The sequence below is a fragment of the Nannobrachium achirus genome, assembly GCF_963921795.1.
Source record: "Nannobrachium achirus genome assembly, chromosome: 5".
Classification (NCBI taxonomy): domain Eukaryota; kingdom Metazoa; phylum Chordata; class Actinopteri; order Myctophiformes; family Myctophidae; genus Nannobrachium; species Nannobrachium achirus.
Genome location: NC_137814.1, coordinates 17,803,898 through 17,825,709, shown reverse-complemented (window position 1 = coordinate 17,825,709; position 21,812 = coordinate 17,803,898). Strand labels below are relative to the sequence as shown.

General features: G+C 44.3%; 1 protein-coding gene across 1 annotated transcript in view; it reads right to left on the bottom strand.

The window, feature by feature from the left end:
- The window catches only part of dnm3b (dynamin 3b), a gene marked incomplete at both ends in the record, with an annotated part of 61,038 nt that extends 42,717 nt beyond the window's left edge, over window positions 1–18,321 (bottom strand). Inside the window, 6 exons of the mRNA XM_080725589.1 lie at window positions 1,019–1,179; window positions 2,181–2,279; window positions 3,198–3,401; window positions 5,990–6,139; window positions 7,560–7,633; window positions 18,161–18,321. Coding sequence (XP_080581715.1) covers window positions 1,019–1,179; window positions 2,181–2,279; window positions 3,198–3,401; window positions 5,990–6,139; window positions 7,560–7,633; window positions 18,161–18,321 — 849 coding nt within the window. The remainder of the gene's footprint in view (window positions 1–1,018; window positions 1,180–2,180; window positions 2,280–3,197; window positions 3,402–5,989; window positions 6,140–7,559; window positions 7,634–18,160) is intronic.
- Between the last annotated feature and the right edge of the window lie 3,491 nt (window positions 18,322–21,812).

Below are 21,812 nucleotides of genomic sequence, written 5' to 3'. Positions count from 1 at the left end.
ACCCTGAATCGCTAGCCACGCCCCTTTAAGAATATATTTGCGATTCAGGTCTGGTGACGCTTTTTGCGATTCAAAGTAACCCAGCATCACCGCCGGACTGTACCGCACATTCCCAAACATAAACATTGCGTCGCCCGCCGCGGTAACATGGGATCGTATTGATCTCGCAATGAAACATCAGCAGCAGACATGTTTTGTTGTGTTTGATTACTAGTTCGTAGCGCTCCTATTCTGACTGTTTCTTTGGTTAGCAAGTAGCAAGCAACAAGCTAGTCAGCCACATAACAACACCAATAACAACTATGTCATCTGCTTTACTACTGTGGTGATTGGTCAGGCGGTGAACCAATCGTAGAAGACTGCCTCTTTGGCAACGCCCATCCCAGAAACTGCTGCAGATGGAAGCACTTTCAGACTGAAATAATGGAGTGAAACAAAATGTCAGTTCAGGCTGAGTGTCAGTCAGGCTAGTTAAATTCTTCTTCTGCAGAAAAAAATAACCCTTTCCTCTGGTTCTAGGTTTCCACAGCGCCCATAGTCCATTCACACATGCTGTGTAGTGGAGACCGAGCAGAGTAGTCTCGCGTTTGCCTGGCGTTGCTCAGACTAATTCCTCACTGCGTCTCGTATATCCAACACCACCACCAGGAGGTGGTGTTGAGGTCTGGAAACCAGGCTAGTCTCACGTGGCCAGACATGCACGATTAGTTCGATCAACTGTTCCACCCCTAACATGAATCTTGGTCTCACGATCAGGGTTGAAATGTATAGAACACACTGTAGATAACCGTAGATTGATTCTGAAAGTTTTACTTTTGGAGAAATAAAAAATAAAAAAAGATTCACATGTAAAAACTCATGTAACACGTAAAAGACGTCTGATATTTAACATTGAAGAAGACAGTTTAAGTTAACCATCCCACCCTTGACCCAAAATTTCTTCAGATTATCACGAATCAATGTGGGGGGTCCTTGCGGGATACTCATGTAAAGTGCGTGCAGAGAAGGACCGTCTGACCTGGTTCAGGGTCTTCTGCAGACGAGGGGTGCCCATCTTCTCGGCTAAGTGTCTGTATGAGGCGTGGGAAAGGAAGAACTTCTTCTCTGCTTCCAGGGCAGCCTTGATGTCCTTCCTCCCGTCGATGTCCTTTTGACTGCGGTTCACCACCCCGAGGTACCCTGGGAAGCATCCAATTTTATACTTTAGCTTATTGAAAAATAGCAGATATAGACAAATCTCTGCTTCTTGGTGGTCCCTGGAACAACATATTTTGAGATGGGGGTCCGCGGCCAAATACATGTAATTTTGGAGGTCCTTGACATGAAAAGGTTTGACAACCACTGATTTAGAAGAAGTATTTAGAAGAAATTTATAGAATCGGGTCAAAAATATTTAAAGACTTTTGTCACGATTTTTCAAAAATAGCAGATCCACAAGTCTGGTGCCGCGCTGTGAGCTTGTATATCTGCTATTTTTTAATAGTTAAAGCATAAAATAATGTTTAAGTAATTATGCGTAATATGCGTTCCATGTCATAATGGGATAAAGGCAGGGTAAATACAGGTATAGGTGAACTTGTGTGAACTTGTAGATCGGCTGCTTTCAGTGCACATCGCAGGCACGCAACTATGTGTAAATCAGGTATACCTCTAACTCTAAATATCTAATCCCATACTAACCCCTACCGTTTTCTTTCTTGTAAGCATAACTCCACAATTTTCCCAAATATATTTTAACCGTAAAACAACTAGGTCCGGAACCCCTAGGCTCTAATGTGGCCTGGCGGTGCATCGCAGGTTTGAGTCCCGTTCCCGACGATATTTACTGCATGTCTTTGCCCTCACTGTTTCCTGTCCATCTCCACTTATAAATAAAGGCATAAAAGCCCCCCAAAAACAACAACCATAAAACAACTATTTCTCTTGTAAAAATGGTCCAGCAAAAAAAAAAACAAAAAAAAATCTCAAATTCTAATACTTGAGGGACATTTGGCCCTCAAAAATATAGTTAAAAATGTGTACACGCACGCACGCACGCACGCACGCACACACGCACGCACACACGCACGCACGCACGCACACACGCACGCACGCACGCACACGCGCGCGCGCGCACACACACACACACACACACACACACACACACACACACACACACACACACACACACACACACACACCTCTTCGTAGTGGCAGTAGTTTGTTCTCTAGAATCTCCCTGGCGTCAGTGCCCTCGTCCATCAGGTCCAGCTTGGTGATGACACCAATAGTCCTCATTCCTGAGTGCAACAAACAAGTGGAAACAATACAAAAGCAAAAGGTTGCAACTATCATTATAGAGCAGTGAAGTCTGACGTCATTTACCCATCCTACCTGGTTAACGTTTTTTTCCCCCATTCTGAATTCCCATTGACTTTTTTTTTCATATCGTGTCATATAAGAACTGTGTTCCAAACATGAACAAATTATCTCAGCGGTTTGACTCATATGGATATGAAGAATCAACTGATGGTGAGAAAACGCTAATGTTACTGTCGCCGAATTAGATACATTTTTGCTAGAAACAGGCTTTATCAAATATGAGTGAATGACTATCATAAACCATACAGAGCCACCGTTTTGTTTATTTTTGGACCACAATGCTTACATGAGACGATTGTAAGATGACTCAATGTTATTCTCCATAGAGAAATTACTTCCATGAACCGGGGGATGAGCGAGTCACGTCATGACTTCACTGCTCTCTTACATTCATTATTAATATTTGAGACCACTACAAAATCCATAAAACTGCATGCAATCCAAGTTGAGCTGGCTTCAACTGCAGTTACACAAAGAGACAAAAACAACCAATTGTTACATCATGATCAGCCAGTTCCAGCTTTATATCGTCACTGTCGGGCAGAAACCTTGTATCTCCAAGTTTCAAACTTGTACGTTTTTTTCTTAAAGCAAAGCCCTACTTCATCATACAAGACTGTCGCACAAAACTAGTGAAAATAGCAGATCCACAAGCACACAACGCCTCGCGATGCGAGGCGTTGTGAGCTTTTGGATCGGCTATTTTCACTATTTTAAATCTTTTTTTTCTTCTTTTTTTTAATAACAAAAAAATGGAAGGTTTTGGACATACAAGGTTTCCCCCCGACAACAAGGATATTTTCCTTTGTATTTTGGGTGTTGACTCCACCCCTTACCCTGTGGGTCCACCTCCTTGGCCAGCTTGAGGGCGTCAGAGTTGGCCAGATCACTGTTGGCCGGCGTGACGGCCAGAATGAGACAGCTCTCCTTGGAGATGAACTGCATGATCATCTCCCTGATCTGCGCCTCGATGTCCACTGGCTGGTCCCCCACCGGCACCTTGGTGATCCCCGGCAGGTCGATCAGAGTCAGGTTCAACACTACAAGTGAGTAGAATCTGTGTTAATTTCAGAGAATAAAACTATGACGCAAAAATGTCCGTCGGCTTACATTCTTTAACTGAGGAAAACGACATAGAAACTAAGCTATGATGACTAAAACGAAGATTAAATATATTGCCAATTTCGTGAAAAATAAATACATACAGTAGACTAAGATGTTAGTCATTGTGACTGTCAGGTTGCAGTTACTATCAAAACCTCCACCGGCTGTCAGTCTGTCAGTCTGTCAGTCCGCCACCGTTGACCCTATCCATGCCAAACTTTGCAAACCCTCATTTCTCACATGGCTCTCTTCTAGCGCCACCATGAGGCCGATTATTGCAAAACACATTTTTGGACACTGCTCCTACAGATTTTGCCCTAAAATCACGCAAAGCGGTACACAGTATCTCTAAAGTCATGTCATCAACATGGATCCTGATTGGCTACCATTGCCTTCTAAAGTTTGTGTATGCGACCTGACGGTCGCTTATCTCCCAATTAGGGATTTTATGTTTGGTTGTGCTCGGGTGTTGCGCTCTGAAAATAGCAGATCTACAAGCTCACTTTTGAACTCGTAGATCAGCTGGCTATTTTCGGCATGCAACTCAGTGTAAAATCAGGCATTACAACACCATCAAGGCCCGCAAAAATATTAGTTTTTGTCGACAAAAAATCAACTGTAGATTTAGTCGACTAGAAGGTATCAAAGACATGTAGTTGACTAAAACTAGACTAAAACTAAAACCTTTCAGATGACCTTGGGGGCCTCCTTGGGGCGACAGGGCCTTCTCTGTGGCCCCCCTAGCTCTGGTCCAGATCTGACAGACCCGTCGCTAAATGACTAGACCGGGATTTCTCAGCCCCTACGAGCGCTCAACTTGAGTCAAAATAAACCAAACTACTTCACTAAACTAAAGGTAGTTTTGCGTTGTTGAAAGTCTATTCTCTGCGGTGGGAAGACTCTCAGCACCCCACCCACTCTGTAAAATACACATTATGATTTGTGGGTGCGTTTTATTTCATGACAAAAATAAGGTATTTTACAGAGTGGGTGGGGTGCTGAGAGGTTTCCCATGGCGGAGAATAGACTTTCTCACTGAATGTTACGACCAAATGATTATAATATAGTAGATTCAATGTTATGGTATATTACAATATTATTAATAATGTCCGTTTTTAAGTGAAACGTTCCGCAAGGAGCTGTATATTTTATCAGTGGTTACACAGCAATGAGAAGGTCAGCCTGCTTTCTTCGTGCAGGGGAAAGCAGTGAACTTTAAAGGACACCGGTCATCTGCTTAGTCACAGGCTATGTGTGTGAAGTACTATTGTGTAGCCGCTAGAATACTACTTGTCCTTCGTGGACATCAGACCGATTCAATTATTTTCCCTTATCTAGACAACCTACGGTAGTATTCCAACCTACTGCACAACAAGTTTCCAATTGGCAACGCTAACCCTGTTTTGAAAACATGCACTGCCATTTATTTGTTCACATAACCAGAACACATAACCAGTGACTCACAGCTTGCCATGGCCTACTTTGACACAAATGAGTGTTGTGGCGTCGTGCATGGTACATGCACAAAGAAAGGAAACATTTGGAAACAGTTGGTCTCAGCTCCATGCTTCTATTCTTTTTTCTTTTTTGTTGTACATTTTTATACCACGATTTTGAAACCCATCTTTCACCCAGTGCCAATTGCCTAAGCCAGGGGTCTTCAACGTTTTCAGGCCAAGGACCCCTTAGTTAAGAGAGAGATGAAGCAGGGACCCCCACAACCTTTTCATAGATTCATATAGTTTCATTGTTTGACAGCACAGGCATCTGTGTATTTGAATTCATGTCAATTTGTGTCTTCAGATATTTAACCACTTGAACGTCAATACTTATAAACTAATAAACTTGAAATTTCATTCTGTACTAAGTCCGCTCTTTTTCCCCTCTACACCAAACCTCTTTGCCTTAAGGGGAGCAAATGCTAATTTCGTGCAAATTTGTCTTAAAGTGACAAATTTTGCACAGATGTAGCCCAGGGCATGCTCTAATGATTTAGCTCGGGCGCCCGAGTTTGCGACCTTCGGGGTCGCCACAGCGGCCAAATCAAGTTGGGCTCCCATCGACTTTCTATATAGGAGGGAAATACCCAGAAAAAAAGGCCCCAGAAAACGCCCACAAAACTGTGATTAGTGATGAAAAGTGATGAGTCATCACTTTTCATCACCAAACCATCGTTTTCTGGGGCCAATTCAACCCATTAAAACCGGGAAAGCATCCGTGTCATTTTATACCTTGGCTATTCAAAAAGAGCAGATCTACAAGCTCATAGCACATTTGTGTCGCGCAATGAGCTTGTAGATCTGCTATTTTTGTAAAATCTTCACAATTTGTGCAAATCTTTGAATACCTTTTTCCTTGACACGGAAAAAGTGTTAGAACCACAGATTCTTCAGATAACTGTTAGGGTTTTTGGCCTGGGTCATGTATTGTTCATTTTATATGAATTGAAAGGTATTTTAATCCATTCATGAGTGGTCTTGACTGAACGTATCTTAATGATATTACATGATGATGTGTAGCGTACCATGAGGGGAGTAGACGCGCAGGTTGATAGGGACAGGTGATATGCCTTTGTTAGCCCCTGTGATACGGTCAGTCTCTGCCTCGATCTCCTGGCGGACCTCGTCGAAATCTGTGAATTTCTTCCCCTTGCAGTGCAGGAATTCAGCCCACTCTGTGGAAACGCAAAATGACAGTGATTACTCATTACTGGTGTGAAGTGGTGGGATTTTATTTTTATTTTTACAAAAGTATCAATACCGTTTTACAGAAATACACTGTTAGGCTGGGCTCAGACCAAAATGCCTACGAGAGTGGAATCCGCGTTCCGCCAATGCGTTTCAATGAGATGGCGGCGGTTTCATGTCAGTGGAGGATATCTGCGCTCCGCGCAGACCTTGCGTTTATGCTGGAGCAAAGAAATTCTCCACGCAGATTCTGGTTTCCCCCCCTGTCCAATCGGGTGAGTCGAAGGCGTAACATTCTGAGAATCAGGAAGGGACTGGGAGATGTTTTGTTTTGATCAAGAGTCTCGTGCACCCAAACTCTTCTCTTTTTAGCTTGTTGCATCTCCCCTTCCAATAAAGCAAGGGCGAGTACCCTTCGCCTGTCCATTATAGAGTTGACACGTAAAATATGATGAGGATCGCTACGCTAGTGTAACAGGCTACAGAGAGGGAGGGCGGTGCGGGAAGTGAGTGACAGGGGCGTCACTGGCTTTGGGACGGAATATGCTCTCTGCGTTTTTTGCCAGCAGCGCACCAGAAGAGTTTATCCACTGCCGACCATATTTTGGTCTGAGGGCAGCCTTAGGCTGCAGCCACACCAAAATACCTAGAGTGGAATCCGCCAATGCATTTCAATGAGAATGGAGCGTTTTCTTTTGCAGAAATCCTCTACCTGCATGAAACCGCTCCATTCTCATTGAAATGCATTGACGGATTCCACTCTAGGTATTTTGGTGTGGCTGCAGCCTAAGGGTGCCCTCACACCAAAATACCTATGAGAGTGGAATCTGCGTTCCGCCAATGCATTTCAATGATAAGGGAGCGTTTTTCGCAGAAATCCTCTGCTGGCATGAAACCGCTTCACTCTCATTGAAATGCATTGGCGGAACGTGGATTCCACTCTCATAGGTATTTTGGTGTGAGGACACCCTTAGGATGCACAAACACCAAAATACTTTATTTTTTACATTATACTTATTTGCAAAGTCACTAGTAACTAAAGTTTTCAAATAATTGTAGCGGAGTAAAAGTACAATATTTGGATCCGAGATGCAATGGAGTAGAAGTAAAAGTATTGGAAATTGGAAATACTCAAGTAAAGAACAAATATCTCAAAATTGTACTTAAGTACAGTAAGTAAATGTAACTACTTAGTTACTTGTGGGAGAGTGAGACAGCGTGTGGGAGTTGAGTGTACATCACAGGAAAATAAGAGCAAACGTATCTGTGTGTGTGTGTGTGTGTGTGTGTGTGTGTGTGTGTGTGTGCGTGCGTGCGTGCGTGCGTGCGTGCTTGCGTGCGTGCGTGCGTGCGTGCGTGCGTGCGTGCGTGCGTGTGTGTAGGTGCGCCATGCGTGCGTGCACTTACCTGCATTGGCACTGATAAGCTGCAGAACCAGGGGCCTGCGGGTGACAATACCAGACCCACGGGGCAGAAAGTCCCTGAGGAAAGACAGACATCCAGTGAAATCACACAATGCTGAAACACACGGTTCGTAATACACGCTTCTCAGCTTTGAACAATGGCGTAGGAAATGATAACAAAATGCACCATTTGCTGCTTCATTGGTCATTTGGGCTTTATTGTGACACGCCCATCAACGTGTAAACTAAGAGCAGGTAGGCCAATGTTATGAATTAAATTACCTATCAATAGCAACGTTAGCAACTGCTGCTTTTCAAGAAGTTTTCCCTTAACTGGTCGTTCGTAAATAAGCCACACTGAATGCACTCTACAACATCACCGCCCACTGCACACACTACACTGAGGGCACACCCGGTGTGTATTTCCGAACGCACCCATAGTAAGATATTATGATGTCACGTAAAACTTGACCAATCATGACATGGAGTTTGTCCCATTTTATAGTCTGGTTGGCTGAAATGTCTTGTGAAGCTCACCAATCCTCAAGATTTTCGGACATATGCCCGTTTATGCCCATCTGATTGGCTTTGGGCATAGACGGCCCGGCCCCTCTCGTGGCCCTTATTTATGCCTCGATATTTTGACGTCACCCTTTACCCGTCTGTGATTACATAGGTTTGGCTAATGTATGTATGGCCCGTATGGCCTAATTGTGCTAGCCTCACACGGCCATCCCGAGCTACGTCATCACCAATGTGTTTCCTTTCTCGGTCTGGTGTCCCTCCCATCGAGTCTCTTTATGAGAACTTAGGTTCTCAATTTCCAATCAAATGGCTGCATTTGGAGCGACCCGCCTCACAACGCTCCTGATTGGTCGAGCGGCTGCTACAGCTCTAACATTTTGAAAACAAACATGGTGGCCCCCATACCCGACGCGAGTTTACAAATCGCAAATAAAAGCTGTATTAAGCGAACTTTTATCTGAAATCAACGGCATCTCATAACTTAAAAATGCATGAACAACAGTTTGCACCTTTGGAATTTCTGTCTGGAAAAGACGTATTTGCTGTTCTGCTGATGATGTGTGTGTGTGTTTTTTTTTAAAGATTTGTTTTTGGGCTTTTTATGCCTTTATTTGATAGGATAGTAGACTGAACCTGTCAGTCAAAGTGAGTAACTACGTTATCGTAAAGCGCTGTCTACGGAGGACTCCCAGACTCTCGCTGTTGCAAGGCTATAATTGTGCGCCAGCAGAGCGCGCCTTATTTATATCAGGTCGCACTTGTTGATGCCCATACATGGTGTTCCATGCGAGCCCACACTGTTTCGTAGGAACAGTATTTCTAGTTCATAGTTAGAGATTAGCTGAACACAGGACATATCTGTCCCTCAGACTCTTCCCTAAAAACACCCTGGCTATCATTCCATGCATCCTCTTCTCCTTCATGACCTCCAAACTGTGAAGGCGCCACCCCCCCCCCCCCCCCCCAGTCAGGATTGCAGACTCACTCCTCGTTTTACGCCGCAGTCTGACACCTCACCTCTTCAGACTCCACCTCAAATCCCCAGCCTTCCCTCCCTTCTTGTGTCGCTTCTGTCACCCTTTTCTTTTCTTTTTTGTATAGAGAAATTGTACCATGCAGATAAATGTATGTTGGTTACTCATTCACATTAAGTTATCAGTTATTTATAGGGGCACTGATAACATCAGTTAATGGTTAGGGAGCCTGCCTGGGGAACCAGACCCCCTGGTTGTCCCAGGTTCGATTACAGGTCAGGGTAGCAATGTCGATGTGTGTCCTGAGCAAGACTCTTAACCCCTAATTGCTCATGCGCTCCTTGTGGGCAGCGAATCAGCTGGGTTGGGCTGAAAATACTGAATTTCCCTCGCGGGGGGAAGTAGGTAACTATTATTATAGGGGGTGCAACAACATTTTAACAGCGATACGATACATATCATGAAACATGGACGATATTGTTAATTCATGGCGATACAATTTAATGATTTAAAATCAATACACTAATTAAATCAGTGCGAACAGGTTTTTAAGGGAAACATTTATTAAGTAAACTGTGATTCTCTGGCAAATACTGTACATGGACATTATATTTGAACACATATGGAAAAATTCGCACATTGACATGAACACAGAAAATACACACATTTATCGATGGACCAAGTGCGATCTATGGAATGTAAAAGTAATGAAACTCCTCTTTTTCTTTTTCTCTTCTTAAAATAGCTAAATACAACGCACAAGTACTTATTGATATTTACAGTATATTGATACAATCGATTATTTGCATTGTAGAACGATTCAATACCGATTACTTGCATTGTAAAACGATTCAATAACGATTATTTGCATTGTAAAACGATTCGATAGCGTTTATTTGCATTGCAAAACGATACGATACAAACCAAAAGATACGATATGTTGCTGTTTACATATTGACACACTTTGACTGTTGAAGTTAAAATGGATTTTTCGATGCAGTTACTATATTGTTACACCCCTAGTTATTTAGACTGTTTGCCTGACCAAAAATATTTAGGCTGCATGTTGGTTAGATAAATGCTAGCTAGGTTTGATATTTACCTGGTATCCTAGTCATTAACCATTCAGAACGGGTATTGTGTATTATTATTTTATGCTTTAACTATTGAAAAATAGCAGATATACAAGCTCACAGCTGCGAGCTTGTAGATCTGCTATTTTTGAAAAATCGTGAAAATTTGAATTTGGACCCGATTCTATAAGTGTCTTTTGAAACCTTCTAAGGTTTTTTGGAAAAACCTATGTTTCTATGTCAGCAATCTGGCCAGCCATCGTCAAAGAAAAGGTCCTTTTCACTTAAATGGAGCTCAGTTAGCCTGTTCTTGAGAGACTACTATGTCAGTAGTTCTCAAACTTTTTCATTTGAAGGACCCCCAAACTGATATGTATTTGGCCACGGACCCGCATCTCAAAATATTTAGTTCCAGGGACCCCCCCAGAAGCAAAATTTGAGTTACAAACGTTTGCTTTGAAAACACACATATATTCAAAGATTTGCACACATTTTCACGTTTTCAAAAAATAGCAGATCTACAAGCTCACAGTGCGGCACCGAGTGCCGCGCTGTGAGCTTGTATATCTGCTATTTTTCACTGGTTAAAGCATTCAATAATTCTAGGCCTAAATGGGTTAGTCTCTTGAACCAGACTGCTGGTTCACAAAATGTATGCAACAGAAGTGCTGAAAATGAGATAGGAGTAAAGCAGATGTACGTCCATAACTAAATAACTATTGTGGAATTGCTGGCTTGACAGACTACTTTGTTGACTATAGGGTTTGTGACATTTAATCTGATTTTGCACTTGTAAGTCACTCTGGAGTGTCTGCTAAATGCCTAAATTGTAACTGTAATGGTAAATGGAGCATTTATATAACACCTTTATCCAAAGCGCTGCATGTAAATTTACATTCGCCCACACATCCACCCACTGACAGCAGAAGGAACCATGAAAACACTCTGACATGAAGTCAGGTTGAGGTTCCAGGGGTTCCCCGGAGAAATAAAAAATGAGTTTAAACACTTAAGCCCTATAAGAAAATTGGCTATTTGAAAATAGCCAATCTAAAAAGCTCACAGTCACAACGCATTTTGGGGGTCCGTGGTAGAGGCCTGCAGCGGGAGCGCACTCCCGCGGGACCTGCAGGACCCGTCGCCATGTATTGCGGCGCGGGCTATATTTTAATCTCCGCGGGCGGGGACATGCGGTCAAAATAAACTCGGCGGGCGCCGCAAAATCCCGCACTCTCCCGCAATAAGCTTTTATCCTACTTTAGCAAGATGTGAATATGTAGAGAACGTAATTTCCCTCCCCTGCTGAGTCTGAGGACAACACGCAGCATGCACATACAGTAGGCTACGTGGACTTTCTCTTTCTCTCTCTCTGGCTCTATCTCCCCCTCCCTCCCTCTCTCGTTTGTTCTCACACTAACCGGTGCGCGGATAGTTGCGGCGGTATCGTCACTCACTATTTAACCTAAATAGCCTAACAACTATAGGCCTATAGGCTATAATGTCCCATCGCAATATAAACACTTTACCTCTGTTAACAATGCTCCTCTCTCGCGCTGCCGCGCACACTAGTCCTGATGGTTTTGGATCTCAATGGATAAGATACAAACATCAATGTACCTTTTCTAGCAAGTCAAGATCTGAATAGAGAACGCAATTCCCCCTGCTGAGTGAGGACAACGCTCGCACATACAGTACGTGGACTGGAGTCTCTTTCTCTCCGTAAAGTTCTCTCTCTCTCGCCTCTCTGTGCAGGCTCCGTCGCTCGCCCTCTGACTCTCTCTCTCTCTTCCTCTCTTTTTCTCTCTTATTTTGTTCTCACGCCACCGTCAGTCCGTCACAAATATGCTGTTCTCATCACGCACACTTTTTTGTTTGGTAATGGTTTTGGATTTCAATGTGCATTCTTGGGAGGGAGGCTGTTGGACGCGCTGTCACGTGCATAATTTGTATGTTGCGGGCTCCCGCGGCGGACAGCAATTGTCTGCGGGCGGTCAAAAATGAAATCATCGCGGGCGCGGGCAGGAGTGGTCAGAAATGATGCGGGAGCGGGCAGGAGCGGGATTAAAAAATCAGTCCCGCGCAGACCTCTAGTCCGTGGCACCAAATCTTTTCAGATGGGGTGGCCGCAGCCAAATACATACATACTGTACAGTATACATTTGAGGGTCCTTGACAGAACCACTGGTTCAGGGCACATACCTCTATAAGGTATGTGCATACGTTTCTTTGTTCGATTCCTGATTCGATTCCAGGCCAGCCGAACCGGACTATTTACAGAATGTCATGCCCCTTCTCTCTGTCTGTATTGTGTGTGTCTCCACTATCACTGTAAAATACATTACCTGACGTGTTAACTGGCTACCATGGTAACCAATAGCTCCCGCACTAACGCAGCCGGGAGTGAGTGTAAGGACTCAATTTCCCATGATGCCTCGTGGAATACTACATCCGGCGATTTCCGGCACTGGAAGTATTCATCCTGACTCCAGAAAAATGCATATATCTCGCCCTCTTTTCCCATATCACACGTTTGGTCAAAACAGCCTGTTTTCTCAAAACAGCCTGTTTTCTATGGCAGGGGTTTTCAAACTTTTTTGACTCAGGGCACCCCCTGTAAATAACCTTTTCATCCACGGCACCCCTGAATTACACTGCTAATTTTAAGACTCTTACATAAGCGACGCAAATATCAATATGCACATCTTTCCACCTGAGATACGGTAGGCTAGGTCACGGAGAAATATCCGTTTCCATCAGAACTGACTGAAAATAACTTTATACTTGACTTTTAACCACTTGAAAGAAACCCAGTATCCCTATTCCAGGGGGGAAGGTTGGTGTAGTGATATTGCTGAATTCCAAATATCATCAAATTATTCTGAGGCACCCCTGGACTGCCGTCACGGCACCCCAGGGTGCCCCGTCGTCACCCACTTTGAAAACCCCTGTTCTATGGACCATAACTTACACACAGATCATCGCGGTTGTATTTTTTATAATCACTCGCCAGCTGTCACAACTCAATCTCACACATGAGTTGTGAGGCACCTGATTAACACGCTTATCGATCACTGCATGGACTCTCCTCGAAGATGGCTTAGTAAAAAAAAAGAAAAAGAAGGATGAGCCCACCACATCTTGTCCACTCAGCAGTGTTGGAGCCAGCAGCTGTGGACAGATGGGTCATTACTCAGCCTCACAGGGCTCAGGGGCAGTCTGGACCTGACTGATGCTGCTGACCAAAGTTGTCCAATTTGTCACCAAAAAAAAACCAAACTAATAAAACCACATTGCAGAACATCTATCTATAAATGCGAGAAGTCTCTGCGTGTGTGTGTGTGTGTTTGTAATCCGCGTATCTCGAGAACCGTTCGTCCCACCGGCTTCAGATTCGGCACGCGCGTTCCCCGCCGCGGCACGGAGTGCAGTGCCGGGTCTCGACCCGACCCGACGCGCGGTTTTCCCAAACCGGCGCGAAACGTTCGGAATCTCCTTATGCGGGGTTGATTGTTGACATCAGGCTGTTTCTGAGGAAATCGGCGAAAGCTCTGACTCATTGTGACATCACTTCATAAAAGGCTCTGACATCACGTACGCCACATGAGTCAACAAAAAATCTCTGTGAGTGTGTATGTATGTAGGTAATCCACGTATCTCGAGAACCGTTCGTCCCACGGGCACGCGCGTTCTCCATATGGGCATAAAATGAATGCCCCCATATGAGAACCGTTCGTCCCACGGGCACGCGCGTTCCGTCCCACGGGCACGCGCGTTCTCCATATATGGGCATAAAATGAATGCCCCCATATATGGGCATAAAATGGATAAAGGGACACAGACAGACAGATTCAGAGATCTCCGAGAACCGTTCGTCCCACGGGCACGCGCGTTCCGTCCCACGGGCACGCGCGTTCTCCATATATGGGCATAAAATGAATGCCCCCATATATGGCCACGGCACGGAGTGCAGTGCCGGGTCTCGACCCGACCCGACGCGCGGTTTTCCCAAACCGGCGCGAAACGTTCGGAATCTCCTTATGCGGGGTTGATTGTTGACATCAGGCTGTTTCTGAGGAAATCGGCGAAAGCTCTGACTCATTGTGACATCACTTCATAAAAGGCTCTGACATCACGTACGCCACATGAGTCAACAAAAAATCTCTGTGAGTGTGTATGTATGTAGGTAATCCACGTATCTCGAGAACCGTTCGTCCCACGGGCACGCGCGTTCTCCATATGGGCATAAAATGAATGCCCCCATATGAGAACCGTTCGTCCCACGGGCACGCGCGTTCCGTCCCACGGGCACGCGCGTTCTCCATATATGGGCATAAAATGAATGCCCCCATATATGGGCATAAAATGGATAAAGGGACACAGACAGACAGATTCAGAGATCTCCGAGAACCGTTCGTCCCACGGGCACGCGCGTTCTGTCCCACGGGCACGCGCGTTCTCCATATATGGGCATAAAATGAATGCCCCCATATATGGGCATAAAATGGATAAAGGGACACAGACAGACAGATTCAGAGATCTCCATATATGGGCGTGAAATGGACGCAAATAGACAGATATCTCCATATATGGGCATATATGGGCAGACGTACGCCACATGAGTCAACAAAAAATCTCTGTGAGTGTGTATGTATGTAGGTAATCCGCGTATCTCGAGAACCGTTCGTCCCACGGGCACGCGCGTTCTCCATATATGGGCATAAAATGAATGCCCCCATATGAGAACCGTTCGTCCCACGGGCACGCGCGTTCTCCATATATGGGCATAAAATGAATGCCCCCATATATGGGCATAAAATGGATAAAGGGACACAGACAGACAGATTCAGAGATCTCATACGGCATAAAGGGACACAGACAGACACACAGACAGACGGATACAGAGATCTCCATAAATGGGCATAAAATGGACGCAAATGGCATATATGGGCATAAAATTTACGCAGAATCACAAAGATCTCCATATACGGGCATAAAGGGACACAGACAGACAGATTCAGAGATCTCCATATATGGGCGTGAAATGGACGCAAATAGACAGATATCTCCATATATGGGCATATATGGGCATAAAATGGACCCAGAACTATATCTGCAGTGATCTCCATATATGGACATAAAATGGACGCTGACAGACAGACAGATAACAGATATCTCCATATATGGGCATAAATGGACACAGGCAAACAGATGGTCAAAACGGGTCCTATGACAACAGGTATAATGGGGTTTGCATTAAAGGGCGGGGCATTCATTCCCTATTTACGTTGTTCCGAGTTGGCCAGGTCGCCGACTAGACGCTTCTAGTTGTGAAAATTGTGAAAATTACGCTTCTAGTTGTGAAAATTAACCACTTGAGCAACATAGCCGATCTACAAGCAAACAGCACTTCAAATGATGCATTTTGGGGTAATATTTCAAACATCTATCATGACATACCAAAAAGAGACACCAGGGTTAAAGAGGGTTAAACCAAGTTGTGAAGCGTTGTTCGTGCTTCTTTCCACTGATAGAGAACACGGTACAGAAGGGAGTTACGAGCACACAGCAGGGGACGACTGAATTTAACAGTCTTCCATTTAGCAAGCACTCCCCTCAGGCTACGACGTGAGTCATCTTCAAAGCACGTTAGAGAAATCATGGAACTGAACTACCTTGTTTTCGTGTGGTGAGAAATTGTTGTACAGTAGGTGGAGGTGACATGACATTCTGTTACAATGACTGCATCCTGGTGTTTTCTAGACATACAGGTTCCTTTTTACATTCTCTGTGTTAATAAAAACCTGGAAACCATCTGTGTAATGTTAGATTTTTTCCCGGAGTTGGCTATTCAAAAATTGCGGCTATACAAGCTCACAGCGCATCACTTCGTGCATCTGCAATTTTTTGAAAAGTCTTGAATGTGTGAGAACTACTAATTTTAAAAGCCATTTTTAGAATGGGACTCAGTTCTTAGTGGGTTAAATAAACACTCAGGATCTTTACAGAGTAATAGTCTTGCTGCAACAGCTGTGGGCATAACGTGGTTGTGGAACCTTCATCTGTCACCATCAGTATGGTATCAGTTACATCAATTTAAGCAAGACTATGCCTCAGTCATCACAGTATATAATATATATTGAGGTAATACGGCAATTGCCCCCACTTTTATGCCCATATATGGAGATCCCTGATGTCATCAATATTAAGCCCATGTCTGCTGGGAATGCCCATGTATGGACATATTGTGTCAATCTCTGTTGTTTCAGCGCGAGCTTCTCGCCCTTAGGGCGTCTTACTGGTGTATGAGTCTATCGAGTTAACATTACCCTAATAGGGTCCGCATCAATATGCCAATCACGGCACAATATCTTTAAGATTTTAAAGTGGTCCAGAGAAGGTTGGGAACTATTGACTATTTGAAAATAGCCAATCTAAAAAGCTCACAGTCACAACGCATTTTGGGGGTCCGTGGCACCAAATCTTTTCAGATGGGGTGGCCGCGGCCAAATGGTACATACATACAGTATACATTTGAGGGTCCTTGACAGAACCACTGGTTCAGGGCACATACCGCTATAACATGGGTGGGCAACTTTGATGATGGAGAGGGCCACTACATTTTCACACTCACTCCAGAGGGCCACAATGCATATACATAGCAAAAATAGCCGATCTACAAGCTAATTTTTTTTACTTTAAGATTTTCAAGTGGTCCAGAGAAGGTTGGGAACCAGTGGCCTAGATGAATAATACATGATCACTGTCTCAACGTATTTAGCAGTTGGTAGTTGCTATACTGCTGAATAAATGTAGGATGAATGTGGTTGAGTGATGCATGCTTCTTAAAAAAAAAGGAAAAGACTGCTGCTGCATGTGCTGCTGAAAAATATGGTTCATCATGTTATGACGGGAGTTTGTTTTATTCGGGATAAATAACAGGTATTAGACGCAAAGGGGATGCTGAACAGCAACATTTAAATGGAGCTGTATAGGGAAGTGGAGGCAACGTACAACGTCCTGGGCTGCAGAAAGTGCACACCCTGGAGTTCTCTCTGAATGGGCTGAAATCCCTGAAGAGCAGCACTAACCCAAATACTGCCTCCCCTGCTGTATGTACAGTTGCTTGTTAAAAATAAAACGGTGACGTCCACGCTCTGGTGGTGGTGGGGGGAAAAAAGAAGAGAATGGGGCCATCAAGCTGAAACTGTGCACATCAGCCATGCACACAGCAAACTGGGAACGGCAGTTACTTAAGGCCAGTGGTGGACAGTAACATAATACAATTGCTCAAACACTGTTCTGTTACTTGAGTGTATTTTTGGATATTTATGACTTTCACCCGACAACATTTCAAAGACAAATATTGTACTATTGACTCCACTACATTTCTAGGAGGGGAAAGGTACATTATAATTATAAATTAACCAATGAAACTCTGTTTCATGTGATGCAAAAGAGTGTGCATTAGCCAACACCAACTCGGAACTCCTGGATCTCTGCCCTGTTTCAAATATAGCTAAACTAGTAGATCTACAAGCTCGCAACGTGTTGCATCGTGACACGCGGCGAGCTTGCATTTTTTGAAACTTTCTGGAAATGTCTACCTTTTAACACAGCTAAAAATTGCTATTAAAACGTTTTTGTTTTGTTTTTTTCCTTTTTTTTACTAGTACTCCTGGAGATTTCTACTCTGTATTAGCCTACCTTTCATCTTGTACTCGTTTCTCCAATGAATCTTATTTGACAAAAAGCAAGTACTGAAGTAGAGTTTGACTGAGCACTTGTGAGCAGCTTTCACCTGTGATAGAGTAATGCATATGACAGCAGGAGGAGCATAACTCAAGTACTGGAGTTCAGCACTTTGTCCACCACCGCTCAAAGCTGTTGTGTGTTGTGTTGTGAACCCTGCTAGCCCAAGAGATTGTGCCTATAGTCCCTACGCTAATCCGCAAGGTTAACGAGAGAGGGGATTATCCTATTTCTGGTGGTCGCTGCATGCATGCATGTATGCCTGCAGGGCTCGCCTACCTTACCTGCCAACAAAGTTCTCCAGCACAGAGCTCTTGCCGGCGCTCTGTCCGCCCACCACGGCGATCTGCGGCAGGTCCAGGTTGCAGGCCTGGCCGATGGAGCTGAAGGCGTCCTGCAGCTTGTTGACCAATGGGATCAGGTCCTCCATGCCACGGTTCCCCATGGCTGCTTGAGTAGATGGAGGGACTGGAGATCAGAGAACGGAGGGAGGGAGAAAGAGAGAGAGAGAGAGAGAGAGAGAGAGAGAGAGAGAGAGAGAGAGGAGGTGGTGCTGCCTGGCTGCTATATATCACTGCTACCGTGGTGCTTGTTGATAAGTCATCTAGTCGAGCATCATCGCCCCCGAGCCAAGCAAGGGTCGAATGGACTATAGGAAGGAGAGAGAGAGAGAGAGAGAGAGAGAGAGAAGAGAGAGAGAGAGAGAGAGAGAGAGAGAGAGAGAGAGAGAGAGAGAGATGAAATAAAATGACAGGGGAAGACTATTGCGCAGTTGCTTGCCACGCACGCACACGCACTGACACACACATACACACACACGCACACGTTATTTTCAAGGGCATTGATTTAGTCAGTGGAGCAACCATAGGCGCTCCGCTCCATAATCACATTTACACAGTAGTAGCCTCGAAGCTCTGCAGAGGAGGAGGAAACGTCACGCAAGCTACTGTAAATAAATAAGAAATGCGGTAACATGTAATGTGATTCTAAAACGTCAAACTGTTTGAAAACACACAAATGCACAGATGACACTCAACAAGCCTCCTTTATTTGAGCAGAACGGGTGTCAGTTGCCATCATCTTACCCGGCTTTAAGATCCCCTTGGCGTTTTCAATGTCGCTGTCCGGTGCTGAAACGACGTCCAGATCAGCGACAACCCCCGCTGCGTAATGATTAGAACACACAGCACCTGCTCGTCAGACGCTGCATCTGATTTGATTTGAATGAACGTCCTGTTGTCTTAATAATAACAATAATAACCGCTATGCCTCGTTACAGTAGACCTCGGCACAGTTCTCATCCAGACCCCATAATTCGCCTTGGATTAATCATATTTCTTTTCCTTTTTTCTTTCCCCCTTTTACGTAGTCACGATAATTGCGAAGCTCGGCTGCGCCTCGAAGCCGTGCCTGCCTCCGCGGCACCGGATTGACGCGGCGGAGGACCAATGGGAGCCGCGGACTCTGACAGACGCGGCACGGTATTGGCTGAACGCCCGCAGGCTAGGCACAATAAATCCCGCCCCCTGTTTACATCATGGCTTTACATCCGTGCCGTTCCGTGTCATTTATGCCGTCGTCGTGAGCCTGCGACACACACACTGCAACGGCGGGATCATTGGACGAAGCACTCTTGTAGCCTACTGCATAATAATGATTTTTTTTTACCCCGCAGTAAACGGCACACACAGGCCATAAACTGTCATAAATAAATCAAATGTTATTAAACATAGGCCTGGCCCATGGAAACGGCATTTATGTTTACATGTTTTTCCTCTTTCTGCATGACAATGTTACGACATGACAACGAGCGACGCTGATGGGAATTTCCATGCAATATATGAGAGACATTTTGACTATATGACGGTGTTTGGTGCCTGCTGTGGAATGCTGTCATGCGAAAGGAAGAAAGAAGGACACTGTCACGTCGTTCTATTTTAATCTCACACCAGCCAACATCTGTGGCACGTAGCAAAACATTAAATCTCTCCTCCACTGGCTGTGAACAATGGCTTATTAATTTTACATGTCTGCTGACAGCCAGATCTGCAGTGAGGTATTTGATTTGCTCCGCACAGAATGTGTCTTCTTAACAGGGTAAGCACTGTGCAGCCTACGTACTGTCCACCATTAAATAACAGTCAGAATAAAATCCGTTCCTTTAGGCTATTTATCTTTTATCCTGTTCACATGACCGACTGGTTGTTATCTACATATCACGATGCAGTACACCACAACTGTCGCTAGGTTGCAGTAACGATCTAGATTAGTAAGAACTGGGGTCTGTTCAACTGGTCCCTTCCTATGGCATGTCGGACTCGTTTATAATGTTCTTTCTTTCTTTCTTTCTTTCTTTCTTTCTTTCTTTCTTGCTTACTCACAGTGTGTGTGTGTGTGTGTGTGTGTGTGTGTGTGTGTGTGTGTGTGTGTGTGTGTGTGTGTGTGTGTGTGTGTGTGTGTGTGTGTGTGTGTGTGTGTGTGTGCCAATTTAATTGAAGTGAAATAGACATCCCAGAACCATTTTCCTGGTCCTCCTCAGTCACAAGGACAATGCACACGCACACGCACACACACACACACACACACACACACACACACACACACACACACACACACACACACACACACACACACACACACAATGTATGGCCTTATAAAATGTAGGGTATATTATAGCATGTTGAATTGGGTCCTTGACACCCCTTGAGCTTACAAGAGAACTATACTGGGTTAACATCTATTCATTAAGATATTGATAAGTTCCGGACTGCAGCTTTAAATACTTCCTCTCTTCCTGTTTGTCTTTCCAACAGCACAGCTACCCCCAGTATGTGACAAACAGTTGGTTATGTCGACATAAGATGTGTGGTTAAACGGGCCATGAGAGGTACGTGTCAAATATCCTGTTTCCTGGGGTATCTGGGGCAGTGACAGGGTTCATTTTCAGGTCAGTGTTTTAAAGCCCAGGGGAGTGGGCCTGTTTTTAGATTGGACCAGGCAGGGTTACTCCAAAGACCCTGGCTGAATGTCTACATGGAGCTAAAACTGCTTTTCCTAAAACCATCATTGTATTTTGATTGATGACTCCTTCAAGTTTAAGCCACGTGTGCTCTAGCCTATGGTGGAAGAAGCTGAGGCTAAAACTGGGTTTTTTATTTTTGAAATAAATAGTTCTTTTAACCTGGTGTACATGTTTTGGGCATGTCATTAATTGTCAAGAATTTGCAAAAGTAGCAAAAAAAATTGCAGATCTACAAGGCTCCCCTGTCACGTTGCTTTTCAAAATTCCTGGTAGTTCAGGTTCACATGATTGACAATGGAATGTGGATGTGCGTTCTCAATTGTAGTAGGTTGACTTGCACCATCAGAAGCGGACCCTGTGCTGTGAGACATGTCCGAGAGGTGCGATGTCTACTCCAGCTACCACCTCAGCACCGTTCAAGTTGCAAACCGACAGGTTGTCCCTGTAAATCCTGTCCTCCTCGTCAACGTGCAACACATCAGAAAAGCCTGTTGTGTCAAACCAAACCGTATTGGCCAGATGTCACCCAACTCATCACTTTGGTATGCTAATTTCACCCAGGAAAACATGCTACCAGTAAGTAAAACTTTTTGGTGTACAGGCTACATATATATTTTTTCTTCTTCTTCTTTTTTAACTGATATAGATTTAAAGGCTTCATGACATATAATGGGACATATTTTTGTGTTTTTCATGTTTCAAAAAAAAAAACATTCAGTGTTTTTTCTGTAATCTGTAGTTTTTTGAATAATTAGGCTTAGAAAAGTGAGTTCATTTTCCTCTGGACGTACGCATCATCATCCAGGGGAGGATGTGGTTGTAGGGGAGGGTGTATCACCTTTGGAACGTTCCACTGTGTTTGTATTCATTCTAATGCACCATTTACCATTTACCAGTTCAGTTGTTGCGTTCAC